Source organism: Alexandromys fortis, unplaced genomic scaffold (genome assembly GCF_014885135.2).
Source record: "Alexandromys fortis isolate MF-2015 unplaced genomic scaffold, M_Fortis_MF-2015_v1.1 scaffold_186, whole genome shotgun sequence".
Lineage (NCBI taxonomy): Eukaryota > Metazoa > Chordata > Mammalia > Rodentia > Cricetidae > Alexandromys > Alexandromys fortis.
This window is the reverse complement of record NW_026068067.1, coordinates 1,079,832-1,106,588: the sequence shown is the minus strand read 5'-3', so window position 1 is coordinate 1,106,588 and position 26,757 is coordinate 1,079,832. Positions and strand designations below refer to the sequence as shown.

The following is a 26,757-nucleotide window of genomic DNA, read 5'->3' as shown; positions in this document are numbered from 1 at the left end:
TTCTTTTTTTTTTTTTTTTTTGATTTTTGAGACAGGGTTTCTCCGTAGCTTTTGGTTCCTGTCCTGGAACTAGCTGGAACTAGACCAGGCTGGCCTCGAACTCACAGAGATCTGCCTGTCTCTGCCTCCCGAGTGCTGGGATTAAAGGCGTGCGCCACCATCTTCCGGCTTAAAGTAATCTTCAGTAACAGTGTTTTGTCATGCAAGCAGGAGGAGCAGTGTTTGATTTCCAGCATCCATATAAAAAAGCCAGGGGAATGGGGACATATTTAAGTGGTTAAGAGCACCGATTTTTCTATTCCTGATGATCCAAGGTTCAATTCCCAGCACGCACATGGCAGCTCACAACCATCCTCCAGTTTCAGGGGATCCGATACCCTCTTCTGGCCTCCAAAGGCCAGACATGACGCACAGACAGAGGTGCAGGCAAGAGACCCAAACACATACAATAACTATGTTGATTTAAAAAAAAAAATTAAGCTGTGTGTGATAGCATGCACTTGTAATCTCAGCACTCGGAAGGTGGAGACAGGAGGATTCCTAGGGGTTTGCTGGCTGGCTAGCCTAGCCTAATTATTGAGTCCCAGATCTCCGTGAGACTATCTAAAAATAAAGGAATACAGACAAGTCCTAAGGGGCAGAAGCTGTTGTGGGATATTTGCGCCCTGTGAGAGAATGAACTGCTGTGATTGGCGTAATAAAAAGCTGAATGGCCAATAGCTAGGCAGGAGGTATGGGCGGGCCTTCGGGGGACGGGGGAGTGGCTAGGAGATGAATCTAGGGGTGCCTGAGACGCCAACGAGACATGGAGGGAGTTGGACACACAGAATGAAAGAAAGGTAAAAAGGCAAACACAGATTAATATAAATGGGTTCATTTAAGTTATAAGTGGTAGGGGGACAAGCCTAGGCTAAGGCTGAGAGCTTTCATAATAAATAGTCTGGTAGGTACTAATAAATAATAAATAGGGGCCGGGCGGTGGTGGCGCATGCCTTTAATCCCAGCACTCGGGAGGCAGAGGCAGGCGAATCTCTGTGAGTTCGAGACCAGCCTGGTCTACAAAAGCTAGTTCCAGGACAGGCTCCAAAACCACAGAGAAATCCTGTCTCGAAAAACCAATAAATAAATAAATAATAAATAGGCTGGGGGGACCGAGAAAGACTCATTACAAACACCCAAGGTTGACTTCTTGCCTACACACACATATGCCACCCCCTTCCTCCCACAGAACAGACCAAAGAAATAAAAGGCAAAAAAAAAAATTACTTCAAAAGGGAAGATTTGTGTTACCGTTATGCAACAAAAATGTTCCCTAACAGCACATGCTAATATCTGAGAAAGAGATGAGAGGCCTTTGGGGGAAACAAGATGCCAAGCCGGGACACAGGCTCAGAGAATTCAGCATTTGGGTTCTGAAATGAAGACAAGGAACACAATCATCTTTTGTGTCTCAGGCCTAATTAGCATATTTGAGGCTTGGGATTTAAAAAGTCCTATTCAGAAGGAGAATTTGCACTTCGTTATAGCAAATGTTCAGTTGGAGTCTATCATCTCCATCCAGCTGTGAGCTGTATTTGTGAAACAGCTGTGCAGAGAGAGAGAGAGAGAGAGAGAGAGAGAGAGAGAGAGAGAGAGAGATGACAAATGGTTTGTTTGTTTATTGATTGATTGATTGGTTTTTCGAGACAGGGTTTCTCTGTGTAGCATTGGAGCCTGTACTAGAACTCACTCTGTAGACCAGGCTGGCCTCGAACTCACAGAGATCAGCTTGCTGGGATTAAAGGTGTGCATCACCACCGCCCAGCTGAGAAATGATTTATTAATTGGTACACTGTATCACACAACACAGGCTGGGAACAAAACTGTGACTCAGAGTCCTAAGTTCCCGAGCAGTATTTGTGAATCAAACTTCACGGGGGACGGTCCATAAAAGTAATTATTTATTCATCAGCTCTCCTTGAAACTCTAAACCAGCCTCAAAACAAACCAAACTCCATCCTGCGAGCGTCAGGAACTTGGAAGCTGATTGGGGTGGGGTGGGGACCGTGAAAGAGACGACTAAAGGGGGCGTTTCCAGTCCATCTGTCCCAGACACTCTAGGAATCTGCTTGCATTCCCAATGTTCCGCCTCCCTGGCTAGAGCTGGTCTCTGTTTTAAGCAGCACATACTGGTCTTTGCACAGGTAGTTACGTATTTACTCGGGACTTGCTGTGTAATCATTACCCTATCAGGCCCTGTTACCAAATATGAGGTCACAGCAACAGCAGGGACTTATCTAGACCTTGTCCCATGCCAATCAAGGTCCTAAGCATATTAAATCAAACTTGTGTCACAAGAATCTTAAGAGGGGGGAGGCTGATAGCTCCCATTCACACAGAGAAGTTTGATACTCTGTCAAGGTCATCCATTCTTACCTGGGAAAGCTGGTATTGGAACGAAATGATTTCTGCTACGGTCCACACTCTCAACCACGTGATATGCTATATGCTTCTTCTTAAGACAGAATGCCATCATCCCTGGCATGGTCCCGTCTGATACATATGCCTGGTTTTCTACCTACCTCCTTGTTCAGTAGATTCCGAAGGAGCTGGGTTCTCCATTGCCACTCACAGCAGTGTAGCAGTGGACAAGACTCCAGCTGATCAGTGTGCCAGCTGTCCCCGACCTTGAAATTGTCTCGGGATGGAATTCTGACCCAACGAGAGCCAGAAATTATAAGGAGCTGCTGCTTAGGCTTCCGAGAAGAGGAAAGTTTGTTGTCTTTTCTCAGAGTTTTCAGCCTACGAGGAGATCTCTCGTTAGCCCTTTGCTGCTGTGCGGTGTATTAGCCAGGGGACACAGAACGGGGAAGGCAGACTGGAGAAGAACCCGGGTTCTGCACAGGCTGACAGCACTCAGTTCCAAGAGTCCAGGGCCCCTGGGATTTCCTAAGGCAATTCCTTCTTTTGATTTGATTTATTTTTCATTGATCATCATCATCATCATTGTTAATTTATTCACTTTTTATTTATTTCTTTGTTTACTCTGATTCTTTGAGATGGGTAACACTGTGTAGCCCTTGCTGGCCTGCAACCTATTTTGTAGGCCAAGCTGGCCTTGAAGCCAAAGAGAGCCACCTGCCTCTGTGTTTCCCCTGCTGGGGACCAAGGATGTGTTGCCACTGCCATCCTCATTCTACTAAATGTGGCCACTGTTTTTTTTTTTCTTTAATCCATGAACTGGAGAGATGGCTCATCAGTAAGAGCATGGGCTGCTCTTTCAGATGGCCCAGGTTTTATCCCCAGCAGCCATGTGGCAGTTCATAGCTATCTGTGACTCCAGTTTCAGAGGATCCAATGCCATAGTACGACTTTCAGGAGTACCAGGCACATAGTGTGGTACACATCCATACATGCAAATAACTCATCTGTAGTCATACAATAAAAATTTAAAAACATATTCATTCATTTAACAGTGTCACATCCTTGACTTCCTCAGTATTCACCCAGAGCCCGGTCGGTCTGTGGGTGAACTCCCATATAAGGAAATGTAGCTGTTCTTTAAGTGTCCAATGCCCCCACAGTTTAGTTCTGTCAACCAATATACACTTTTGTTTTTGTTTCTGAGCTTGCTTCATTTCTGCGGTATCAGCTGTTGTACCCAGGGTCTTGCTTATATTAGGCAAGTAATATAAGTACTACTGAACTGCCATGACCAGCCCTATTTTATTTTGAGACAGGATCTCCCCGGTATGCTTAGACTGACCTGAATCCTGTCAGCCTCTCCAGTAGCTAGGATTATAGACACGGGTCACCACACCTGGCCAAGGTATACCTTTTAATGTCGTGTTTCGTGCCAGGGTCTGGGGGGTTGTTACACTTTTATCCAGGAAAGCACAGCAGAGACACAGCTAATCCTTCAGTGCTCATCCTCATCCTCATAGCTGTCTTCTGTTAATGTTAACATCCCCCAAGTGCTGTCTCAGCAGGGCGAGGTCAGGGACCAGAGTCTACTGAACACAGAGCAAAGCCAGCTCAGGCATCAACAAGAGCTGTCAATGGCGAGGTGACTCGGTAGCAGGTAAGAGCACGTGCTGTCCTTGCAGAGGATCCAAGTCTGAGCCCGCGTATCACAATCACCTGTAACTCCAGCTCCAGGGGCTCTGTGGTGATTTGAATTAGAGATCCTACATATTCTCAGGCGTTTGAACACTTAGTCCCCAGCTGATGGTTCTGGGGGGTCTTAGGAGGTGGAGTCTCCTTAGGGGAAGGTATGTCGCCGGAGGGTGGCTTTTGAGTTCACTGTCTGCTTGGTCCTCAGGGTGTGAGCTCTCACAGCTGCTCTGCATGCTGCCGTACCTGCTGCTTCCTCATAATAGCCATAATCTTTACCCTCTGGAACCCTAAGCCCAAATAAACCCTCTTTCTATAAGCTGCCTAGGTCATTGTGTTGATCATTGCGTTTTATTACAGCAAAAGAGAAGTGGCTCCTACAAGAGCCAATGCCTTATTCTGAACTCTGAGGATATTTGCACGCATGTGCATACACATGCACACACACACACAAACGCACATACACAAAGTCTTTTTAGAGATGTAAAACATAGTGATACATCATGAACTGATTACCAGACAAATAATTTGCACAGCCCCAATCGCACAGTTACTTATTTTATGTGTGTCTGGGTGATGGCATTTGACTTTTAGCTTCTTCCTTCTAAGATAGGGTCTTGCTGTGAGGCCATGACTGTTCTCATATTTGAGGCGATCTGCCTGCTTCCGTACCCCACGTGCTGGAGTTGTAAGTACAGATATGCGATCATGTTCAGCCATGTCTTAAAACGAGTATGCATTAAAAGGGGGAACGAGCCACCAGCAACTTCATTACTTACAGATAAGCACGATTCATACCGGATGATGTACATTTCAGACATTCTTATCTATTCAGATGCCCGCAGAGAAGATCAGAGTCTCACCTACCACTCCAAGCCCTTTCAGCGTCCCTGTGGGGCAGGTATTGCCACCCTTGGTGACGTGTGAGGCTCACTCTATAGGAAGTTAGTCTTGCCGGAGAGGCGGTGCTGCTTCCGACATTCTTAGAACACTAAGTAGCTCAGAAATCAGATGGATATTCAAGACAGACATTCTGCACAGAGGATCTCAAGGCAAAGACTGGGAGCCGTACTGTCATGAGGTTATGCAGCCACCCTGATGATGAATTTGAAGCCGGAATTTAGACCTTTGATGTACATTTTCTCAGCACGGCTTAATCAATCTGGTTCTGAGTCCATTATTTTGAACTTTAAGGGCATAGATAATTTCAGTTAAAGGGAATCTGGGCTGGTGGAAGTTAGTGGTTCCGAAAAGGTCTTATCTGTTAGTCACAGGGTGCTAGGTGTGACCCAGAGGTGAGCAAGGAACAACTAATTAGGGGATTAAAGCTAGCCTGAAATAATTTGTAATACGGCTCTGGATCTGCAGCATTCCAGCCCTCCACACCGCTGCAGCCCCCCACACCGCTGCAGCCCCCACACCGCTGCAGCCCCCCACACCGCTGCAGCCTCCCACACCGCTGCAGGACTCATCCATCAGCCTTTGCAGACTCAGCTCCTTTCCAGGGATTCTCCACACCCCTAAGAGCTGCACCGACTTATATCCCAGGACCAGTGCATAAAAGTTCCCTCTCCTCTTATTGAGGCCAGTGTGTGTATGTAATACGAGCCTTCCAGTTTAATGAGATGACATCCCACGGTTTTGATTTGCACTTCTCTGATGACTATTAGTGATATTGAACACCTTTTCATATGTCTGTTGGTCGTTACCTTCTCTTGGGTGTCTATTCAGCTCGCTCGTCCCTTTTTCTCGTGTGTGTGTGTGTGTGTGTGTGTGTATGTGTGTGTGTGTACATCTGTGTTGTGCACATGTGTTTGGAGACCCGAAGTTGAAGACAGGAGAAGACTCTTGACTTTCCTCATTGGGAAAGGGACTCTGTGTTGCCCCCAAAGCTTGGTGACATGTTTAGTTTGACAAGATAGCTTACCCCCTTTTCAAATCAGATTTTTTTTGTACCTCAGTTTCTTGGATATCTAGGTATTAATCCCTTATCAGAATTGAATTCTATATGTTGCTTTTGGGGGAGAGGGTTGTTTATTTTTAAATTACCACTGTATGTATGTGTCCTTGTGATGTATGTGGAGGGGCTTGTGTGCCTCGGTCCCATGTGGAGGTAGGTCACAGGGAAACCTTGCGAAGTCAGTTCTCTCCTTCAGCCTACACCAGCTGCCAGACTTGCACATGGCACCTTTACCTCCACCCCCAACCACCACGTTGCCCTTTTTTTTTTTTTTTTTTTTTTTCCGAGACAAGGTTTCAAGCAACCTAGGCTGGCCTCAGACTTACTAAGTTGCTGATTCCCCCCCCCCCTTTTTTTTGAGACAAGATCTCATTAAGTAGCTCTGCCTGGCGTGGGGCCACTACATTACTCTGTGGACAAGGCTAGCCTTGATCTCACAGAGACCTACAGGCTCTGTCTCCAGAGTGCTAGGATTAAAGACACAAGGCACTATGCCTGCAAACAGGAGAGGTTTTTGTTGTTGTTATTTTGCTTTCTTTATTTTGAAGAGTAAGGGGGTAGAGAGGTTAAAAAAAAATGCTGCTTCCTGCCCCAAGAAGACTCCCCCACACCACCTTATCAATACTGCTGTCCTCTAGCTTCTCCAAAGCTCACAGGCCACTTCTGGCTAATTCTCCCTCAGGCTTCTTGGCCCTTTCTTCCCAGCAGTTATACAGTGCAGTGTGTAATCACGTTTGGGTGTGGGATGAGCGGAATGACATCTGCTTTTGTTACGAAATGGTCCTACGCAGGGACAGCGTGTCTGACTTATTGATGTCTCAGCACAGTGCCGAGGACATGATGGGTCTCCAAAAAGAACTTGTTGAATTAAGGGATGAAGAAAAGTACCAGGTCTTCCGAGCACACCACCAACTGCGTGGGCAGACTGCATTTGCTGTATGCTTGCGGTGTTTACTCTGCTTTGGGGAAGGATGTTCATGATCGTTTCGGTCAGGTTTTAGTCTCGGTATTTAGGCTCTTGTTCATACTGGTCCCCCGCTGAGAGAGAGCAGAAGAGAAGCAAAGTTCGCGGAATTGCCACCCCCTCTTACAAGTACCGTGAAGAAACTTTTCAAAGCTTAGTGCATCGCAATCAACTGTTCAAATTTCCAAATTCAGAGCGTTACACAAGAGTGACTCTAGAGTTCCAGCAAATCAGAGGGGCAGGGGGGCATAGGTGATGGGGAGCAGACAGCTCCTACTCCACATTCCTGACTGAGCAAGCTGTTTAACCAGAGTCGGCAGTGCAGAAGTAACACGCTTGCCCTTTTGTGTTCCTCACACAGTGAAAGGTGGCTCACGAGGGAGGTGTTTGCTTGTTTGTTTGTTCTCAGTGCCCTCCCCTCCCCACATCAGAGTTGAACTCTGGACCATCTACCACTGAGTCACACCCCCAAGCCTGGGGTACTTGCTTATTCCAATCTCAGAGACACAGTGGCACCGGACTTGGACTTGTTAGCGATATGAACTACTTGTGTTTTGCAATGATGATGTGGGAACCAGCGTTAAGTGCGCAACTTACTGGGTGTTGTTTTCTCCGTTGTACAAACAGCTTTGTGTTTACTTCCGGGAGACCAACTCCCAGATTCCTTATTCTTCCTGGTTAGGCTAGAGATAGCTGGGTTGAGAGTATGTTGGCTCAAAGGACAGTGAATAGGTCAAAGTTAAGTGTGATTTGGAGGTGGAGGGGTGTGTGTGTTCGGCAGTGACGTACTCAGAGGTTCTAGGCCACTGGGGGAGACCGAATGGATGGGCACTGAGACAAAAGCTCGGAAGGAGAGCTGTTGACGGGGTGCTGGACAACTGAACGTCCAGACAGGGGAATGGAGAGATGTCCAGTGGTTAGGAGCACTAATTGCTCTTCTAGAGGACTCAGGTTTGGTTCCCAACGCTGACATGGCCCTTCACAACAGTCTGTAATTCCAGTTTCAGGGAATTCAACGCCCTCTTCTGGCCGCCATGGGCACTGCACCCACATGGTGCACAGACAAACGTGGAGACAAGACACTAGTACACATAAACTAAGATAAAAATGAAAAGCCGGAACAGCACCTCTTTCTTCCTGCCTTCTGGGAGACAGGCCACAGGGAGGGCCTGGCTCACCTCCGTGCTCCTCTGCCTTAATAAACCATCTCTTTTCTTGTAAGAGAAGAAAGATGGTGGAGACAATGATGATGGGGCAGAAGCAGAAGCAGCTCCTCTGCCACCCAAGCAACTTCTTTGACTTGAGGAGTCAGCCAGTCTGCTAAGATAGGAACACCCTCTGTGGTTTCTGCTCTCCCTGGCACATTCCTCTCTCGTGAGTAATCAATTTGTTTACTCAAAGCATTTGGGATTCCCTCGAGGAAAGACCAACAAGAGCAGTGGGGAACTTCAGTATCCATGTCCCGCCAAGTTTCCTCGGAAGGTTCTCCTCGTTTGTGCATGGTAGGTGCCTGTTACTCCCATTTCACACATGCTTAATTAAAGTTAGGTGACTCAGAAGTGCTTGCTTGTAGGGGCTGGAGAGATGGCTCACAGGTTAAGAGTGCTCTTCCAGAGGACCCTGGTTCAATTCCCAGCACCCACACGGCAGCTCACATCTGTCTGTAACTCTAGTTCCAGGACATCTGGCACCCTCATACAGACCTACTTGCAGGAAAAACACTAATGTACACAGTAAATAAATAAATTTAATTTAATTACATCTCTGATTAAAAAGCGGTTGCCTGCAGTTACTCTCAGCCCCCGATTTCCCCTACACTGCTGCATTTATTCCGCGTCTCCTTCCCCCAACCCTCACAAGCTTTGTGTGTTTGTTTGTTGTGGCTGTGCCAAGCCCTGGGCTGTTCCGCCTGAAAACTCCCAGAATCACACAATTTCCAGGACAACAAGGATTTTAAAAGACGGGCCATTTAACCTAGTTTATTTTGTTTTTTATTTTATTTTTATTTTTTTAGAATATTTTTATGGTTTATTTAACTTTATTTCATGTGTAATGGTATGAAGGTGTCAGATCCCCTACAACCGGATCCTCAGACAGTTGTGAGCTGCCATGTGGGTGCTGGGAATTGAACCAGGGTCCTCTGGAGGAGCAGTCAGTGCTCTTAACCCCTGAGCCATCTCTCCAGCCCCGACCTAGTTTATTTTGTAGATGTGGAGAAAGTCTGAGACTGATGTTTGTGGCACAGCCTGGGTGATCCTGCCTTTGCACCAATCACACACCCAACCTAGTCTGTCCCAAGCTTGCCCCATATGTGTGTGCACCTTGCACGTGTGGAGGAACCCACCGGCTGGATACTTCTGCCCAAAGCAATTAGCACCATGCCCTGTGGATTCATTGTTCAGCAAATATTTACCAAGTGCCTATGTGCTAGAGTTGTGACAAGAGAGACACTGTTCCTGCCCTTCTGAGCACGCGCGAGAAGTACTTAAACAAGGTAATTTTAGATGCTGAGACGGCTAGAAAGAAAACAAAATGGAATTATTACAGGAGAGGTGAGGCTTCAGATAGAGTGGTATTGAAAAACCTTACCACTCGGTGTGTGGTCCTTTCCGAGCGCTCCGCTCCACCACCACCCCGCCCCCCATGTTCTTTGCTGACAAGAACACTGAAATTGAGAAGGAGCCAGGGTGGCATATCAAGTCGCAGTGGCCCTACTCCCTAAACAGCTGCCCCTAAGAACCAAATGGCCTGGATGATGAAACTCAAGGAGAAAACTGCATCACCTCGCCGTCCACGTCCCCATAGGTGTCGCGAGGTGAGGGTGGAGGGAGGCGGGGTCTGCGTCTAGGGAGAAGCAGCCAAGCAGCAAATAACTAAATTCCAAAAGCCTCTGGAAAGGACAGCTACCGCCGTACAGTCGGGATTCTCTGTCCCCGAGAACCCGCCCAGACGACCGCTCCCCGCCTCCTGCACAGCCTGGTCCGGCTTGCGCCAGGCCCTAGAGGACTTGTAGTTTATCCAGCTCGGCACAGCAGCGTTGGTACGGCCCAGACAACTACAAGACCCAGAAGCCAGCGCGCAGGCCCGAGGCGGAGTCAGCGTCGGTGGGTGTGCGAATGCAGGGGGCCAGAAGGTGCGGGTGCCAGGCGCCAGGATGCGGTGGCCGGCCACTCAGCTTGGGAGCAGCCCAGACGCTTATTAACCAGACCGGTGCGGGCGGCTCCGCGGCGACAGGCACGTTGCATTCTCACATTGGGTGCAGCCCGGGCCACCCAGCCGTGCAGCGTCTTGATGCTGCAGAGGCGCGGTGCGGGGTCCCGGTAACCAGGGGGTGGGAATCCAACCCCGGAGCTAGGCTGGCGCTGCTAGCCGAGAGCCTTGGGTTCTTGCGGGGACTGGTGTCCACCCGGGGCTGTGCGCGATGACTTGCTCTTGTTCTTTCTGGGCCAGGGTTATCCTCAGCAGGTTCGCGATGCAGCGGGCGGCGGTGCTGGTGCGGCGGGGCTCCTGCCCCCTCGCCTCGGGCCCCTGGGTCCGTAGTCACAGCAGCGCTGCAGCCGAAGCCTCGGCGGCGCTCAAGGTGCGACCGGAGCGCAGCCCTCGAGACCGCATCCTCACTCTGGAGTCCATGAACCCTCAGGTGAAGGCGGTGGAGTACGCCGTGCGCGGACCCATCGTGCTCAAGGCGGGCGAGATAGAGATGGAGCTGCAGCGGGTGAGCCCGGGGCCTGCGGGGCGCGAGGCCAGGGGGCGCTCATGGCGGGAAGAACCTTGGCAAACCCATCTGGGGTCCTCCAGCAGGACCTCCATCCCCCGGCGTCCAGCTTTTTCATTGTACCATTTTTTTGGCTGGAACGAGAGAACGCCCCCTCTTTGGCCCGTTACCCACCAGTGCCCCGCATCTGGCACAAAGTGAGGCCTTCCGACGGTTCACTTGTTGAATTGTACCCAATTATTGAACGGCCTATGCTGCCAGGCACTGCGTGTTCCCTGAGTGTCCTCGTGGAACTAAGATCCCTTGGAAGGAGAAAACAAGTGAATATAGAAGTGAGAGTTTCAGATAGTGAACAGATGCTTTCAAGAAAGTAAGACGAAGGGACCTGGGGGTGGTGAGAGAGAAACCCTGTTAGGTAGAAGCGGAGGGAGGAAGGGAGGTTGTGTGGCTAGTTTGTTCCCGAACCTTTTTTCAGGGCTGTGGCCATTTGGGTTTTTGCCAGCCACAGTTGCTTGACAAGAATGGGACTCTGCAGAAGAGACTGGCAGAATTCCTTCTTTTGTACCTCGAGAACCGTGACTTCTGTAGTCAGAGAGTTGGGTCCTTGTGGTCTTAATAAGGGGACCCTGGTGATGCCAGGGATGTTGGCTTGAATCCATAGCTGTTGTAAAAATCCTGGGATGATTTTTCCTTGCCCCAACCAGGGTGGCGTGGATGTATGTAAGACATGCCCTTGGGTGAAACCAAGTTCTTTGTGCTGGGAACAAGGTCTGGCTGTGTAGCCCAGGTTGGCCTTAGACTCCACATTCTCCTGCCTCCACCTTCCCTGTGTTGGAACTTACAGGCACACTCCACAGCCCTGCATCCTAGGATACTGAATTTTAACCTGGGTGAAATTCGGAAGGCAGAGTCAAGAGGGAACATTAAAAGGAAACACTCCTAAGATTAGTAAGAAAATGTTAGCTGGGGGATGGTGGTGCTTGCCTTTAGTGGATCTCTGTGAGTTCAAGGCCAGCCTGGTCTACAGAGTGAGTTCCAGGACAGCCAGATCTCCACAGTGAAACCCTGTATCGAAGAAAAAAACTAAAGAAAAGAAAAGAAAATGTTAGCAGATAGTTCTGACCCAGAATGTGAGTTTCTTGATTTTGCTCAGAGTCACCAGGTCCCAGTGTCTCCAGGACTCAGTATCCTTGAATGAGTGAGAGGAACTCTTAGGGTCTCCTCTTTCCATGGGGAGTTTGATGAGGCCTCAGACACTCTGTTTGACTCAGAACAGTGAGTTAGACGAAAGGGAGCTAGCTCAGTGTCTGCTGCTGACCTTTATGGGGATGGGTTTGGGTTTTTTTTTTTTTTTAAGATTTTTAAATTATTTTTAAATATGTGTATATGTAGCTGGGTGGTGGTGGTGCACACCTTTAATCCCAGCACTTGGGAGGCAGAAGCAGGCGGATCTCTGTGGGTTTAAGGCCAACCTAGTCTACAAGAGCTAGTTCCAGGACAGGCTCCAAAGCCACAGAGAAACCCTGTCTTGAAAAACAAAAACAAACAAACAAAAATGTGTATATGTGTAGTTCTGTGTACAGGAGTACAGGTGCCCATGGAGGTAAGAAGAGTTGGATCTGCTTTGGGCGGTGGTGGTGAACCCCTTTAATCCCAGCACTCAGGAGGCAGAGGCATGTGGATTTCTGAGTTCAAGGCCAGCCTGGTTTACAGAGCAAGTTCCAGACAGCCAGGGCTACAAGAGAAACCCTTTTTCAAAACACAAAGCAAAGCAAGAGTTGGATCTTCTTGGAAGCTGAAGTTATAGGCACTTGTCAGCTCCCTGATGTGGAAACTAAACTGGAGTCTTTTGCAAGGGCAGAGTGTGGCCGCAACCCCTGCACTGTCTCTCCAGCCCTCGGCTGTTAAAGGCTGGGCCCAGAGAAACCTGGCTCCGTTCTGTGCCTGCCTGACACACTGGTGGGCATGGAGCATGTGTTTTCCTCTTCCGAACTTTGGGATCTGGGAGGCTGCAGCTGTCCCTCCTTGAGGCAACAGTCTCCCTGCTAAAACAAAGCTCGGATTAAAGTGTTCCCTGTTTTATCACGTCACAGCTGATTTCTCTGGTTCCAGAGCTGGGAGCGGTTCCAGGAATTCTCTCTACGTTTACTAAAGAGCAGCTTCCGTGTTGGCTCTGTAAAGCAGAGGATGGTGAGGACCAGGAGGTCCCCGACCTTAGGTTCAGGCTGCTGTATTGTTGTTCCAGTTCCGTCTCCCCCGGCTCATTACGGTTTGGTGGGATTTTTCAGCAGGCAGAGGACATGTAAGAATGTTCCAGGAGCAGGCAGTGCTGTGACCAGTGGCAGGGAAGTTGGTAAGGGGTAGATGTGCTTGGTAGGAGTCTGTGTGGCCGAGGGAGGCAGGGTGGATGAGGTGGAGGAGACAGAAGTCGCTTGAATGACTCTGGACTTTACCATGCCTCTCGACTGGACATGGGGAGCCAGGAAGGGTTTCCGGCAGTGGTATAGCTCAGGCAGACACGTCTTGGTCATTGGGCCAGAAGCATCCCTACTTCCTAAACAGACATCCCACACATCCAAGTTTGAGTACCCCCAAGTTAGCTGAGAAGTTCTCTCTGTCCACCTACATTCTCTGGTGTTTGTTTTGGTTTTAAGACAGGGTCTCACCATGTAGGCTTAACAGACCTGGAACATCCTAGGTAGATCAGGCTGGCCGGGAACTCACAGAGGTTCATTCACCTGCCTCTGCTTCCCAGTGCTGGGATTAAAGGTGTGTGCACCACCACGCCCTCTCTACCTGTAATGGTCAACTTTGTCAGCCGTATTTGTCAGTTGTTTCTTTCTGGAGAGGGAGGGGAGGGCTGGTGCTGGGGACGAATTTAGGGCTTTACTAATGCTAGGCAAGCCCTCTATCATTGACCTGGAGGCTGTGCTGAGCCCTGTTAACTTTTTTATTTATTTTCTGTTTGTGTTGGCTTTGCAAGGTTTGTTATTTCTGCCTCTGTTTTGAATTTAGCAATCCAAATTGGATGGGTATTCTGAGGGGTTTTATCTGGTCAAGAGGTTTGTGTGAAGACTTGGGGAAATTTCCATGTTTTCCCTGGGCATTGTTTTCCCTAGTCTATGAAAGAGGCAAAGAGCTTAGCTGGCCCACTTGCTCCATTCTCTAATGCCTTATCCTTAGGGACCTGAGGTGATCTCTGTGATGGGTCCCAGCATCTTTTTTTAAAATTTATTTAAATTTATTTTTCTGTATGCATTTGTGTGAAGGTGTCAGATCCCCTGGAACTGGAGTTACAGACAGTTGTGAGCTGCCATGTGGGTGCTGGGAATTGAACTCAGGACCTTTGTAAGAGCAGCAAGTACTACTCTTAACCACTGAGCCATCTCTCTAGCCCTGGGTCCCAGCATCGTATGCTGCTTATGGAATTGTTTAAGTGAGTTCTTTGCCAATAGTGCCGGATGGACACGTGGCCCTGGTGTTTGTCTTCAAGGTGGCTGGCAGGGCTTTGCTCCTCTGATAAGGTAGCCTGAAGGAAGAGGGGAAGAGGCTAAGGGGGCTGTTTCTCCTCGATAGCAGCCACCAAGGGAGAGCCTGTTTTGGGGTTCCGGATCCCATTGATCATTGGGAGCAGCACTTTTTAATAAGCTGCAGTTAAAGGGGGTTTGAGAGGATCTGACAATTTCTCAGCCTACTTTTTTTTCCCTCTTGCTTGTTTAAGGGCAGGGATCAGGACTTGGCACAGAGAGCGAAGGAATGGCTTTACTTTTCCAATTGTAAAAGTAAACACCGGCCAGGTGGAGTATTGGAGGGGGGGGCTATAAATCTAGCTACTTGTCTGAGACAGGGGGATTATTTGAGTCCAGGAATTCAGGGCCAGCCTGAGCAATAAATACAGGAAAGTTCTGCTTCAAAACCTACAAATATAAAAGTGCTTGCCATATAAGCATGAGGGTCTGAGTTTGATCCCCAGAACTCAGATGAAAAAGCCAGGCCTGGGGGTGTGCACCTGTACCCCAATTTTGGAGAGGCAGACAGGAGGATCCCTGGGGTTCCCGTGGCCTGCTAGGAGCCTACTCCAGCCAATGAGAGACCCTTTCTCAAAACACGAGGTGGGTGGCTCCTGAGGAACCACACCCGAGACTGACCTGTGACCTCCCCTTGCACACATACACACGCATGCACCTACAGGAACATATACAAAGTAAGCAAAACAAAGAAACCAAAAGCTCTCAAAGAGCAGAAGGTTCAGAACTAGAGAAGTCTGATTACTTGTGTTACCGTCAGTGTGTGTTGCGTGAAACATGGGTCCCCTACCACATGGCTGTTGTTCGCTGGATAGAAGTTCTAGCCCTGGATGTGCTGAGCACAAGGGGTCTCACTGGTCATCTATAGAGTTGATATAGAACATTTCCAGGTGTGATGGCACTGGGGAGGCTGAGGCAGTGGATAGCATTTGAGGATTTGAGACCAGCTGGATCTACATAGTGGGTCCAGGCCAGCCAAACAGCCAAGGCAGCAAAGAGAAAGGAAAAAATTGAATAATAAAGAAGAGAATTAGAAGATTTCCTTGGCAGGATGAATCCTGCACCCATCCACTCTGTTCTGGCCGTAGACCTGCATCCCAGGCTTTCAGGGCTGTGGCCCTTGGGCAGTTCATCCAGACTCTGTTGGCCTGCACTCTCTTCACAAACTGGTTTGCAGTTTTAATGGCAATCCTTTAAACAGAAGCCAATTAAAATCATTAGAGTCTTTGTTCTAGGGACACAGTGGCTGGGCCTGCAGTTCCAACTGCTGGGGCAGCAGAGGCAGGAAGATCCTTGAGTTCAGGAGCTCCAAACCAATCACGGGCAGCACAGCAAGACCCTTCTTTGTTCTGAAACTTTGTTTTGTTTTGTTTTTTTGTTTTTCAAGACAGAGTTTCTCTGTGTAGCTTTGGCTGTCTTGGAATTTGTAGACCGGGCTGGCCTCGAATTCAGAGATCCGCCTGCCTCTGCCTCCTGAGTCCTGGGATTAAAGGTGTGTCCCACCACCACCCGGCTTTTTCCCAAACTACTGTGCATTGCTTGGGTGTAAGAAGTGGAGATTGCTTCCCACCTCTGAATCTCTCAATGTGGGGCTTCCTGGGTCAACTGCTGCTTCGCTGTGATCATGATCCTGAACGGAAATCTTTCAGCTTTCCTTACAATTTTTTTTTTAGATTTATTTACTTTTAAATGTTTATTATTTTATGTGTGTGTGTGTTGTTTGTATGTATCTACTATATGTGAGGCCAGAAGACGGTGTCAGATTCCCCAGACCTGGAGTTAGAGATAGCTGTGACCTGCTGTGTGGGTGCTGAGAACCAAACCGAGGTCTTTGGTAAGAGCAGCAAGTGCTTTTTTCCGATGAGCCATCTTTCCCACCCTGCTCCTTGTAAATCTTGACTTCTCTGGTTGTCTGTGGAGGTCAGAGGCTTGCTTGAGATGCACCTGTTTTCAGGGCCCGTGGGACCCAGTACGGTTTTGTCTCCAGAGCTTCTTTCAGGACTTCTGCCTACTCTAGTCTGGTTAATTGTCCCTTGGAATCTGGGAGCAAGGGGCCTTTCGTATGAGGTTTCTGGGGTCTGGGAAGGCCCCTCTCCCACCGTGTACCCCACTCCTTTCCTGTACCCACTTGTGGTAAATATTTGTGTGTGTGTTCATGTGTATGTGCGTAGAGGTGCCCACTGAGGCCAGAGGCAGAGAGCTGGAGTCCCAGGCAGTTGTGAGCTGCTCCCGAGTGCTGGGAACCGAACTCGGGTCCTCTGCTAGAGTGGGATAGCACACACTTACCTGCTGAGCCATCTCTGCAGCACCTACCCCTTCTTAGTCTCCACTTCCAACATTTGCTTTGGTTTTTCTCATTGGGCCGCGCCTACCGTCTCTCACTCTCGGTCTCATTTGCTGCATTGGGAATGTTTGTTGAACGAAGGGGAAACTCTGTGGGCTTCTTTTTTTTTTTTTTTTTTTTTTTTTTTTGATTTTTCGAGACAGGGTTTCTCCGTAGTTTTTTGGTTCCTGTCCTGGAACTAGCTCTTGTAGATTAGGCTGGCCTCGAACTCACAGAGATCCGCCTGCCTCTGCCTCCCGAGTGCTGGGATTAAAGGCGTGCGCCACCACCGCCCGGCCTCTGTGGGCTTCTTGAACACAGGTCTCATGAAGTGACTGGGCCGTCCTTTGAACAAGGAAATTAACTTGCTCTCGTCTCTGCCTCCTCTCCTCCCCAGCTCTGTTGGGGGCGTGTAACTGGCAGACGCAAAGTGTACATGATTAAGATGTTCAGCATGGAGGCTGGAGAGACGGCTCCGTTGTTAAGAGCACTTGCTGCTCTCACAGAGGATCCCGATTTGATTCCCAGAACCCATATTGGGAAGCTCACACCACCTGCGACTTGAGCTTCAAGGGATCTTGATTGTCCTCTTCTAGCTCCTGAGCATACCTGCCGGTGCCTCCCAAGCCCTGGGATTAAAGGCATGTGCCACCACACTGGACTAGCTCTTTTTTTAAAATAGCATTTTTCTCGTGTGTGTGTGTGTGTATATATACATATATAGGTGTATACACGTGTAGGGTATATGTAGAAGTCACAGAACAACATTGGTGTCATTCTTTGGATGCTGTACACCTTAAGTTTTGAGACGAGGGCTCCCATTTGCCTGGAACTCATTGATTCATCTAGGCTGGTGAACCCTGGGAACTCACTTGGTTTCCCTTCCCAGCACTGAGAGTGCAAACCATACACCACTGCACTTGAGGTTTTTGGTTTTGTTTTTATATGCAGTTCTAGGGCTGGAACTCAGGTCATTGCGCCTGAGCCATTTCCTCGGCCTTCCCTTTTTGTTACTTCTTTGATTTTGCCTTGTCCCCGCGCGACTTGTCCACTAGTCTGGTGACCTTTAGTGGTGCTGAACTGTGGGCTGGAAGGACAATGATAAATCTTTTTCTTTTTCCTCTGAAGAAATGTTTCACCACTGTTGACCCTACATAAGTCCAAGGGGCAGGAAAGGAGCACCGCCCTCCCGGGACCCTCTCTCGGTGCCGCGTGGGGTGCAGTTGTGGCTTGGACGTGTCCAAGTGTATCAGACAGAGGAACTCTGGGATGCTGGGAGAGACAACCAAAGGCTGCATGCTTGTTAGCCCCTCTGCCAGGGTGCAGAACGGGGGGGGGGGGGGCACCACTGGTGCACATACCAGGCCTGGATACGTACTTTGGGCCAGAATCTTTCTGGGGTACCTTAGTGTTCCCAGCTCATGCGGATCTTGTCTGCCCAGGACACCCTTCTGAGTGGTTGCTCAGCTATGTAGAATGGTCTGCTTGTCTATTCAAGGGAGCCACATCTTGGCCCAAACTCATCCATCCATCATGCAAAGTGTCCTTGGTCTGTAGGCACAGTGACCCAAGAAAGGGGGTGCTCAGTGTTCCCAGGCTTTGTGTCAGCAAGCTCTGAATTGGCTAAATAGTGCTAGGGGGTGGGCACAGGAAAGGGACATCCAGGGCTAGATTCCAGGCATTATTTTCTTCTGTATTGGGCTGGCCCATGGCCCAGGCCTAGAACTGTATGTTGAGTCTCGGCCTTCTCGGCCGTGACAGATTTATTTCTTACTGAAGAATAGGCTCTGGCCATACCAGAGAGTCACCTCTGTTCAGTAGTTGTGGGCTTGAGAGCTACAATGGTTTAAGGAGTGATGGAGGGCTTCTCAGTCGAGGAACCCAGGCCAGCGCTAGGGTGTGCGGGCCTGTCTTCTGTATGCTATGACTCAGGCAGCTACCTCATAGCCCCCACTGTCCTGCTTGGCTCCTAACTGTGGGCTGAGCCTTGCAGCTACGTGCCCATCTCTCCTGCTCTCACTCCTGACCCAGCCTGGTGCAGCAAGTGCTGCCACCACCTGCCTTGGTCTAGAGATGTGTGACTGCCCAGAAAAAAGCTCCATATTGGCCATCTCTAACTAAAGATGGGGCAAGAGGCACTTGCAGGGTCCCCGTCTCCCAGACATACCTTTCAGAGACTTGGGCTCTGTTTGTGACACTCTGAGGCCCTTTCTCGGATTCTTTTCTCAGCCTACTATGCCTCATGAGGCTCAGAAAAAAAAAAAAAAAAAAAAAAAAAAAAAAAAAAAAAAAAAAAAAAAAAAAAAAAAACCTTGGTGGGGAAGGGCCAAAGAGATGGCTCTGTAAAAGTGCTCATCATATAGGTTCAAATCCTGAGTTCAAATCCCCAGTGCCCAGACCTGGTCCCCCCTGACCCTGAAGCCCCAGTGCTGGTGGGAACAGGAGCGTCAGGGCTGGCTGGCCGGCGGCCTGGCCAAAACCCAGCGAGCTCCACGGGCAGTGAGACATCCTGTATCAGAGCACCAAGGGAGAGCTGCGGAGACTAGTCAGTGTCCTCCTCTGGCCTCTGCGTGTTTGCCCATGCTCAAGCACACACCTGAGTGTGGCACACACATGTGCAGGGATACATACACTTGTACACATGTGCACACACTCAGGAGAACAAACGTCACCAGTGTCAAAACGGCAGAACTGTATCTTTAAATATTGTATTTGGGGGGTTGGAGAGATGGCTCAGAGGTTAAGAGCATTGCCTGCTCTTCCAAAGGTCCTGAGCTCAATTCCCAGCAACCACATGGTGGCTCACAACCATCTGTAATGGGGTCTGGTGCCCTCTTCTGGCCTTCAGGCATACACATAGACAGAATATTGTATACATAATAAATAAATAAATAAATAAATAAATATTTAAAAAGGAAAAAAAATATTGTATTTGGGAAAGCACAGCTGGAGAAGGGGTGGGGGCTGCCAGGCCTTCCCACCCTCGTCCCTCCTTCCTCCACAGTGGCACTAGGGCCTCCTTCCTGGACTAGCTATGTGAGGCTGGGTTTGCTCCTGATTATCCTCCCATCACCCAGGGAGGTCTTTGAACTTGCTAGTCTATTCCTCCAGCAGCTGATGCTGGGTTTATCAGGGGGCTGTGTCGACTCCCTTTCTTCCATGTCTCCGTGGCAGCTGAAGTGTCTCCTCCACTCCCCAGGGACCTCCATCTCTCTTTCAAGCTTTGGCTGTCCTGGAACTCTCTCTGTAGACCGGACTGGCCTCGAACCCTTAGAGATCCGCCTGCCTCTGCCTCCAGCGTGCTGGGATTAAAGGCATGTGCCACCACCGCCTGGCTCAAATCCCTCTGAGTTAGTCCCTCTGTGATCCCTATTTAGCGCTCACTTCATTGTCTCTTATCCTTCCTGCTAAAAAGAAAGAAAAGGAAACTAGCTGTTCTGCAAAACCAGGCTTGTGAGAGAACAAGGCCAGGTCCTAATTCCCATGGATGGATGGATGTCTTCTGGAGGGGGCCATGAACTCCGTGTCTCTAGCCCTTTGCGGTTTCAAAGTGAAACTCTGTTTGGACACAGGAGTAGGAACATCTGGCTCTCCCTCCCTGACTCTGGGCATATTTTCTGCTGGCCTCTGCTCTTCCTCTACTTTGGTCCCTGTGCCTTTTAGGCATCCCGGTGAAGTGACAGGCTGTGGATCTGTGTCACGATGCCTCAGCTACCTAACAGCTCCTCCGGTTTGTCCAGAAAGTGGAGGGTGATAGAGCAGAGCCACACTGGGGGCCTGCCTTCCAGAGTTCAAACCCTAATGCTTGTGTTTATCAGTTGCGTGACACCAAGCGAGTTCGTTAGTCTTTTGAAACCTCAGTTTCCTCATTTGTGAAATGGGGTTGCTCCTAGTTCTTCCTCATGGAAATGGCTGTGAAGATTAAATGGGACCCGGCTTAGTTAGCGCTGCCTGACATTTGGTGAGGCTCAAAATAGGATTGCTTATTAATATCTTGTGGTAATTCTACAGCGTGGCCTCAGGAATGTAGAGTCTGAGTCCTTAAATAACCACCTGCCACCTTCTCTCTGCAGGGTATCAAAAAGCCATTCACTGAGGTTATCCGAGCCAACATCGGGGATGCCCATGCTATGGGCCAGCAGCCAATCACCTTCCTCCGTCAGGTAAGCCCTCCCTCCTGGAACCTGGGAGGAGGGGCTGGTACATCATGCACTAGAATCCCTGAGGGATGTGCCACCAAAGTAGCAGCCCTTTTGGGTACCTGATGTCCCTGTTTTTCTCTCTCTCAGTAATCCCCTTCTAAGGGTATCAAAAATGCCTTAACCCATTTGTGGTGGTCTGGGGTAGGAAACTTCCAGGAAGGCTCTTCTTCCATGATAGATCTGGGGTCCCAACAGAACTGTGAGGGTGTTCGTGTGGGGGGGGGCAGAGGGCCCGGAGGAAGAACGCCAGGGTGAAAACACAGCCCAAAGGGAGCCCCTGTGCTGGAGTGCTGGCTGGCGTTGTGCATTTGCCCAATGGAGCTCCCTTGAGTGGCAGATGGAGGTCTCCCTCCAGCCCAGCAAAAGCTCAGGTTATAGCAGCGACTGCCTCTGCTCTCGGTTGCCTCCAACATTACCCACCCCCCTCGTAAGGGCTCCAAGTGGTGGGGGGTTCAGTGTTTATGTCTGAACAACATCAATGACAAAACGTTGCGTGAGCTAACAATGAAGGATGAGCAGCCAGAAGGAGGGAAAGCATGGTGGGAAAAGGCCCCCGGGCAGCCTGATCAGGGGTAGGAGACCTAGCTAAGGAAAGCCTCTTCCTGGAGCAGGACTGGGCCTGTTCTGGCGTATCGTGTGTGGTTATGGTTCACAGGCAGGGCAGGTAATGAACTTTCAAAATGGTAGCCTTATTCCATTTTCCCTCCCTGTGTCACCACCTTCAGAAGTGGCACACCACGGGGGTCCCCTCACATTGTCATTTGGGGCCCCAGCCCCTGTGGGACAGAGGAGAGCATAGAGCTGGTCCTGCCTGAGCGATATCCTGAAGCCATTACTGCTGACCTGCAGAGGACTGTGGAGAGGAGTGGATTAGGGCCCCGGATGCAGACATAGAGGGCCAAACAGTAGCTCCGTCAGAGAAGCAGAGGCAGGCGGACAGCTGAGGTCCTTGATTGTTAGTAGAGGTTCCAGATGTGGACCTGGTCTCGGGTCGTGAGTTGGTTCCCAACAGTGCTTACCTTCACAGACTGTCAAACTCATCCCCCAAGCCGACCCAGCCCTGGACCCCAGCTGTCCTAACTTGTCTCAGACGGTGTCAGCTACCTGTAACCTTCCTCTGCCTCCTGTGCTCTTCATGATGTCCCTGGGGGAGGGGCAGGCTAGGTTGTTGCTCTTTATCCAGAGGAAGAAGAAACAAGCAGGGAGGTAGTCATGCGACTGGTATCCGCACCATGACCTGTTCTCCCCTCCCCGCAGTGAGCCTGGCGTGGTTCCTCAGCCGTCAGCTTTAGACAGGTGCGCGAGTTTTCCTGGCACCCCGTCACACACGGGCTTGGTTAATCCTCTCAGTCTGTGTGTTTAGGTGATTTTGTTACAGGGAAGAGAAGCCTTTCCGGCTTTCAGGTCTGAAGTTTAGTCTTGAGGAAAACAGGCTGAGAAGGGCTTCAGGCTGTGTGTCTGCAGGACCTCACAGCCTTCTTCCTGTCAGCTGGATTCTGCGGCCCACTGAGGCCTGGCCCCTTACCTGGAAGACCCTCTAGTTCTTAAGATCCTGGGTGTTTGGGTCCAGTGTTCTTCACGGATGGGTGGAGGCCGGGGCTGTGTAGCACCCTCACACTCCGCCATGGCACCCCTTTTGGTACCTCATTCTTGCACCAAGCCTTGGAAGTCGTGCCTCTTGGCTGTCAGAATCTCTCCTGCTGCAGAGAGCCAGCGTCTCCCTCTATGCTACCCTGAGCTCCCACAGCCTCAACTCTCATGGGGAGAGGCGTGCTATGACATGGTGTTCGGATTTGGCATCTTCTCACCGTTCCTTGCCTAGTGTCCTGTGGTCTTGGGGGTACCACCTTAAAAGCTCAGCTGTACCCTCTTTCTTTAGGTGATGGCACTCTGCACCTACCCAAACCTGCTAAGCAGCCCCAGCTTCCCAGAAGATGCTAAGAAGCGAGCCCGGCGGATCCTGCAGGCTTGTGGTGGAAACAGCTTGGGTGAGGCCCAACTTGCAAAGTCCTCAAGGATATGAAATGAGTGTGGGTCCCAGGATAGGTCTGGGCCCATTAGCGCGCAAAGAGCTATGGGGTAGCTGCGCTAAAAGTGTGGACAGTGGCTGATGGGTCGAGGGTGCACAGATGCACATTTGCTCTTTGTCCCCTAATTTACTAAGTCAGTGCCTTTCCCTGCCGTCCTGTGGGGGTTGGATACTCAGGGGCAGATATTCTAGGCTCTGATTTGGGTTTGTTCGGTGGCCAGCTGGAGGCTAAGTCAAAGGATAGCTCCCAGCTTAGCTGAAGCTTCTTGTGTCTGTGGCACTGTCTGAAGAACGGCTGCTATTTGCCGGGGACAGGGAGCATCCGTGTCCCCTCTGCCCTGCTTTGTTTGGGCTTTCTTCAGTTGAATTGTCCCTGTTCCCCCTTCCACTCTGTTGTTGCATCCTACCCCTGTTCGTCTTTGTGGAGAGCCCAGGCCCAGGGCCAGCAGTCTGCCTCCTGGTAGAGGCAGGTGCCCTCTGGCTCCCAACAAGGAGGTCCTGAATTTGACCTCTGTGGATGCGACAGTGATGTTCTCCCTCCCTACCCTGCTTAGAATCCAACTCTTGGCTCTGGCTCTTTGTTCCCATCTCATTTTCTTTCCTGTTTATTTCCCCCCTTTTCCTCAGTGCCTGCACAGCATAGCTCAGTCAAAAAACAACAAAAACAAAAAATGGTTGTTCTTTTTTTGTTGTCTAATTTTTTTTTTTTTTTTTTTTGAGACAAGGTTTCACTGTAGCTTTGGTTCCTGTCCTGGAACTAGCTCTTGTAGACCAGGCTGGCCTCAAACTCACAGAAATCCACCTGCCTCTGCCTCCTGAATGCTGGGATTAAAGGCGTGCGCCACCACCGCTCAGCAAAATGGTTGTTCTTAAAGCTTTCTTAGAATGTGCGCCCTAATGTTCTGAGACCTAGAGCCAAGAGTGAAACAGATATTTTTCTAAATTGCTCAATCAGGTCAGAGAACAGCTAAACCGCCCCTTGGTTCCTGCCTCCCTCTCCGCTCCCCTCTCTCCTTTTGTGCTTTGCCTCCTTTGGGCTCTGTGCATACCTGCTGGCCATGGTGACCCTGTCAACACCCTTGGTATGGGTGCTGTGGTATCTGTCTTAGGAAGAGGCCAGTGCCCCTGCTTCCCTGCCTGCCAGCCTGGGGGCTAAATCTTCTGGTGCAGAGGAATTGCTTTTCCTTTACCCTCCTCCCAGTACGGAGGACAAAATAGTTCCTAGTCTAAAGACAAGAAGGAAAGGCTCAGAATGTGTTTCCCTCATCTGTATTCACAAGCTCCTGAGACAGAGCCCAGTGTAAGCCACAAAGCCCTTATGGTCTACTGGTTTCCTCATCTAACACCCCAAGGCAGCCCTTCCACAGACACAGCCTCTTACTACCCCCTAGCTTAGCTGACAAAGAGGAACAAAAGTCAACAAATGAGGGTTAGTGGGTGGAACCAAGGTCCACTCCCTACCCCCTCACATTAGACACGCACAAAGCAAACTCCCCTTCTCTTCGCCTGCCTCTCCTGCAGAACTTCTGGAGACTTCAGGGCCACAGGGTTTTACTTTATTAGGCAACACCAAGGGTGTTGAACCCAGGTCCCCTGGAAGAGCGGTCAGTGTCCTCAGCCACCAAACCCTCTCCCCAGTCCATTTTGATCTGTTTTAATGTATGCGTATGTTTATGCCTGCTTCTCTGTATGTGCCTCAGGTGGGTGCATTGCCTGTGGGCCAGAAGAGGGGGTTGACTCCCCTGGAACCGTAGTTCCAGGCAGCAGTGAACCACCACGTGGGTGCTGAGGATTGAACCTGGGTCTTCTGCAAGGACAGCCAGTCTTCTTCCTTGCTGAGCTGTCTTTCTAGGCCCCATGTGTGAAGCCTTAGAGTTCAGCCATGCTTTTCTCATGACTCTTAAAATCGTGTTTTACTTGGCAGGGTGTGGTGACATGCCCTTTAACCCTTTAACCCCAGTAGTCATGAAGCAGAGGTAGGCAGGTTTTTTTGTTTTGTTTTGTTTTTGAGACAGGGTTTCTCTATGTAACAGTCCTAGCCATCCTGGAACTAGCTCTTGTAGACCAGGTTGGCCTTGAACTCATGGAGATCNCTCAAAGAGATCCTCCCGCCTCTGCTTCCCAAGTGCTGGGATCAAAGGCGTGTGAGACAGACAGATCTTATAAACTGGAGGCCAGCTAGAGCTACATGGAAACCCTGTCCTTAAAAAATAAAATGCAAGTGTGTTTCTTACTAGTGCTTTCTTTCTTGTCCATCTGACAAGCAGTTCAGTCCCTAGGTTATGTCCTGGCTTTAATATTAAATAAATATTTAATATTTAATATCTAAATCTCCAGAGGCGGTGGGAGCTGTGAGCGTTGTCTGACCTGACTCTGGGCACATAGCATGTCCCAGCTGCTATTCTCACACTGAGGGACACCAGCCATTGAGGTGAATAGTTTCTGTGCTCGTGGAGTGTACTGCCACTTTTGAGAGAAGCAAACACAAACAATAGTCCGGGGCTGGAGAGACGGCTTAGCCGTCTGTACTGCTTTTGCAGAGGACTAGGGCTCAGTTCCCAACACCCATGTTAGGCTGCTCACAACTGCCTTTAACTCTTGCTCTAGGGGTAGGGGGTGGGGTGTCCTTCTGGCTTCTGTAGGCACCTGTACTCACGTACATAGATACATACACATTCATGTAATTCTTAAGAAAATAATTACTGTGAATTTTATATGTATGTGTTATTCCCAGCCTTCATGACTCACTGGATAAGGGACAGAAAGCTACAAGATTACATCAAGGGGTCCTAATGTGGAGGGAAAGTTTAAGAAGGCAGATTGGAGCTTGACCTGATAGCGCACACACTAATCTCAACGCTCGGGAGGCGGAGGCAGGCAGATCTCTGTAAGTTTGAGGACAGTGTGGCTTACATAGTGACTTTCAGGCCAGCCTAGGCTACGTGTACAGACCCTGCCTCAAAAAAACAATAAGAACAAAAGGGGACAGGTTGGCATGCCAGCTCAAGAAGAGGATGAACAAAAGAGAGGTTGCGGGTGCATGGCAGACAGAGGGAGCGCGTGGGTAAAGACCTTGGGGTGCAGCACGGTGTGACTCAGTGGAAGGGACCGGTTATTCAAGGGTGGCGAGGCAATCTGGCAATGGTGGTGTGCCAGTTTGTAAACTGGAACATGGGATGAGCACTCAGGGAAGTGACTTCTAAGCTGAGGGGCCAGTGGTGGCTAGATACTCTAGGGTCAATCTCCAGAGCTTAGAGCCCTGAGCTACTTTGGAGGACTAGTATCAACCCATTCTCTCAAGTTCTGTAGACCCATGAGTAAGCACCTAACTAAAGCATAGAAACCCCAGATCTAATGGGTACTGTGTCATAAAGCATGTCTGTATCACGGGTATGGGCACTGCCTGACACAGTAGAAGCCAGGGCTTACTGCGTAATAGATGCTCAGTAAACACTGGGTGGAAGAGCCCAAATGAGTAGGTAAGCAGCTTGCTGTAGTTCCAGAGCCTGGAGCCGTGGGAAAGAGGCCCTACTTTGGTGTCCGCAGCCATCTTTACCGCCAGCTAATTATACCGGTGCCACACTCATTTCGTTGCACTAGACATCTTACCTCTAATCATCTCGCTTGTTGTTTCACAGGATCCTACAGCGCCAGCCAGGGTGTTAACTGCATCCGTGAAGATGTGGCAGCCTTTATCACCAGGAGAGACGGGGTGCCTGCCGACCCAGACAACATCTACCTGACCACTGGAGCTAGCGACGGTATTTCTGTATGTACAGAGATGGCCCATTCTTAGCCTGGTGTTCATTCGCGAGATGAACAAGTTAGGGCCGGGGGTTTGAACTAACTGGCCAGGAGACAGGCTCTGTGGGCAGAGTAAGTCACCCTCTGGTATCCCTGTCCCAGTAACTTCTAGTCCCTGATAATCTCATGGCCCTGGATACC

General features: G+C 49.7%; 1 protein-coding gene across 3 annotated transcripts in view; it reads left to right on the top strand.

Moving 5' to 3' along the window:
• Window positions 1-9,944: 9,944 nt before the first annotated feature.
• Window positions 9,945-26,757, top strand: part of Gpt2 (glutamic--pyruvic transaminase 2) — a 33,370-nt gene continuing 16,557 nt past the window's right edge. Inside the window, exons 1-5 of one of the 3 annotated variants that reach the window (XM_050120678.1) lie at window positions 9,945-10,120; window positions 10,467-10,731; window positions 20,655-20,744; window positions 22,663-22,771; window positions 26,451-26,581. In XM_050120678.1, the coding sequence (XP_049976635.1) occupies window positions 10,489-10,731; window positions 20,655-20,744; window positions 22,663-22,771; window positions 26,451-26,581 (573 nt within the window). In that variant the 5' untranslated portion in view covers window positions 9,945-10,120; window positions 10,467-10,488. The other 2 variants (XM_050120677.1, XM_050120679.1) reach the window with 2 other exon arrangements.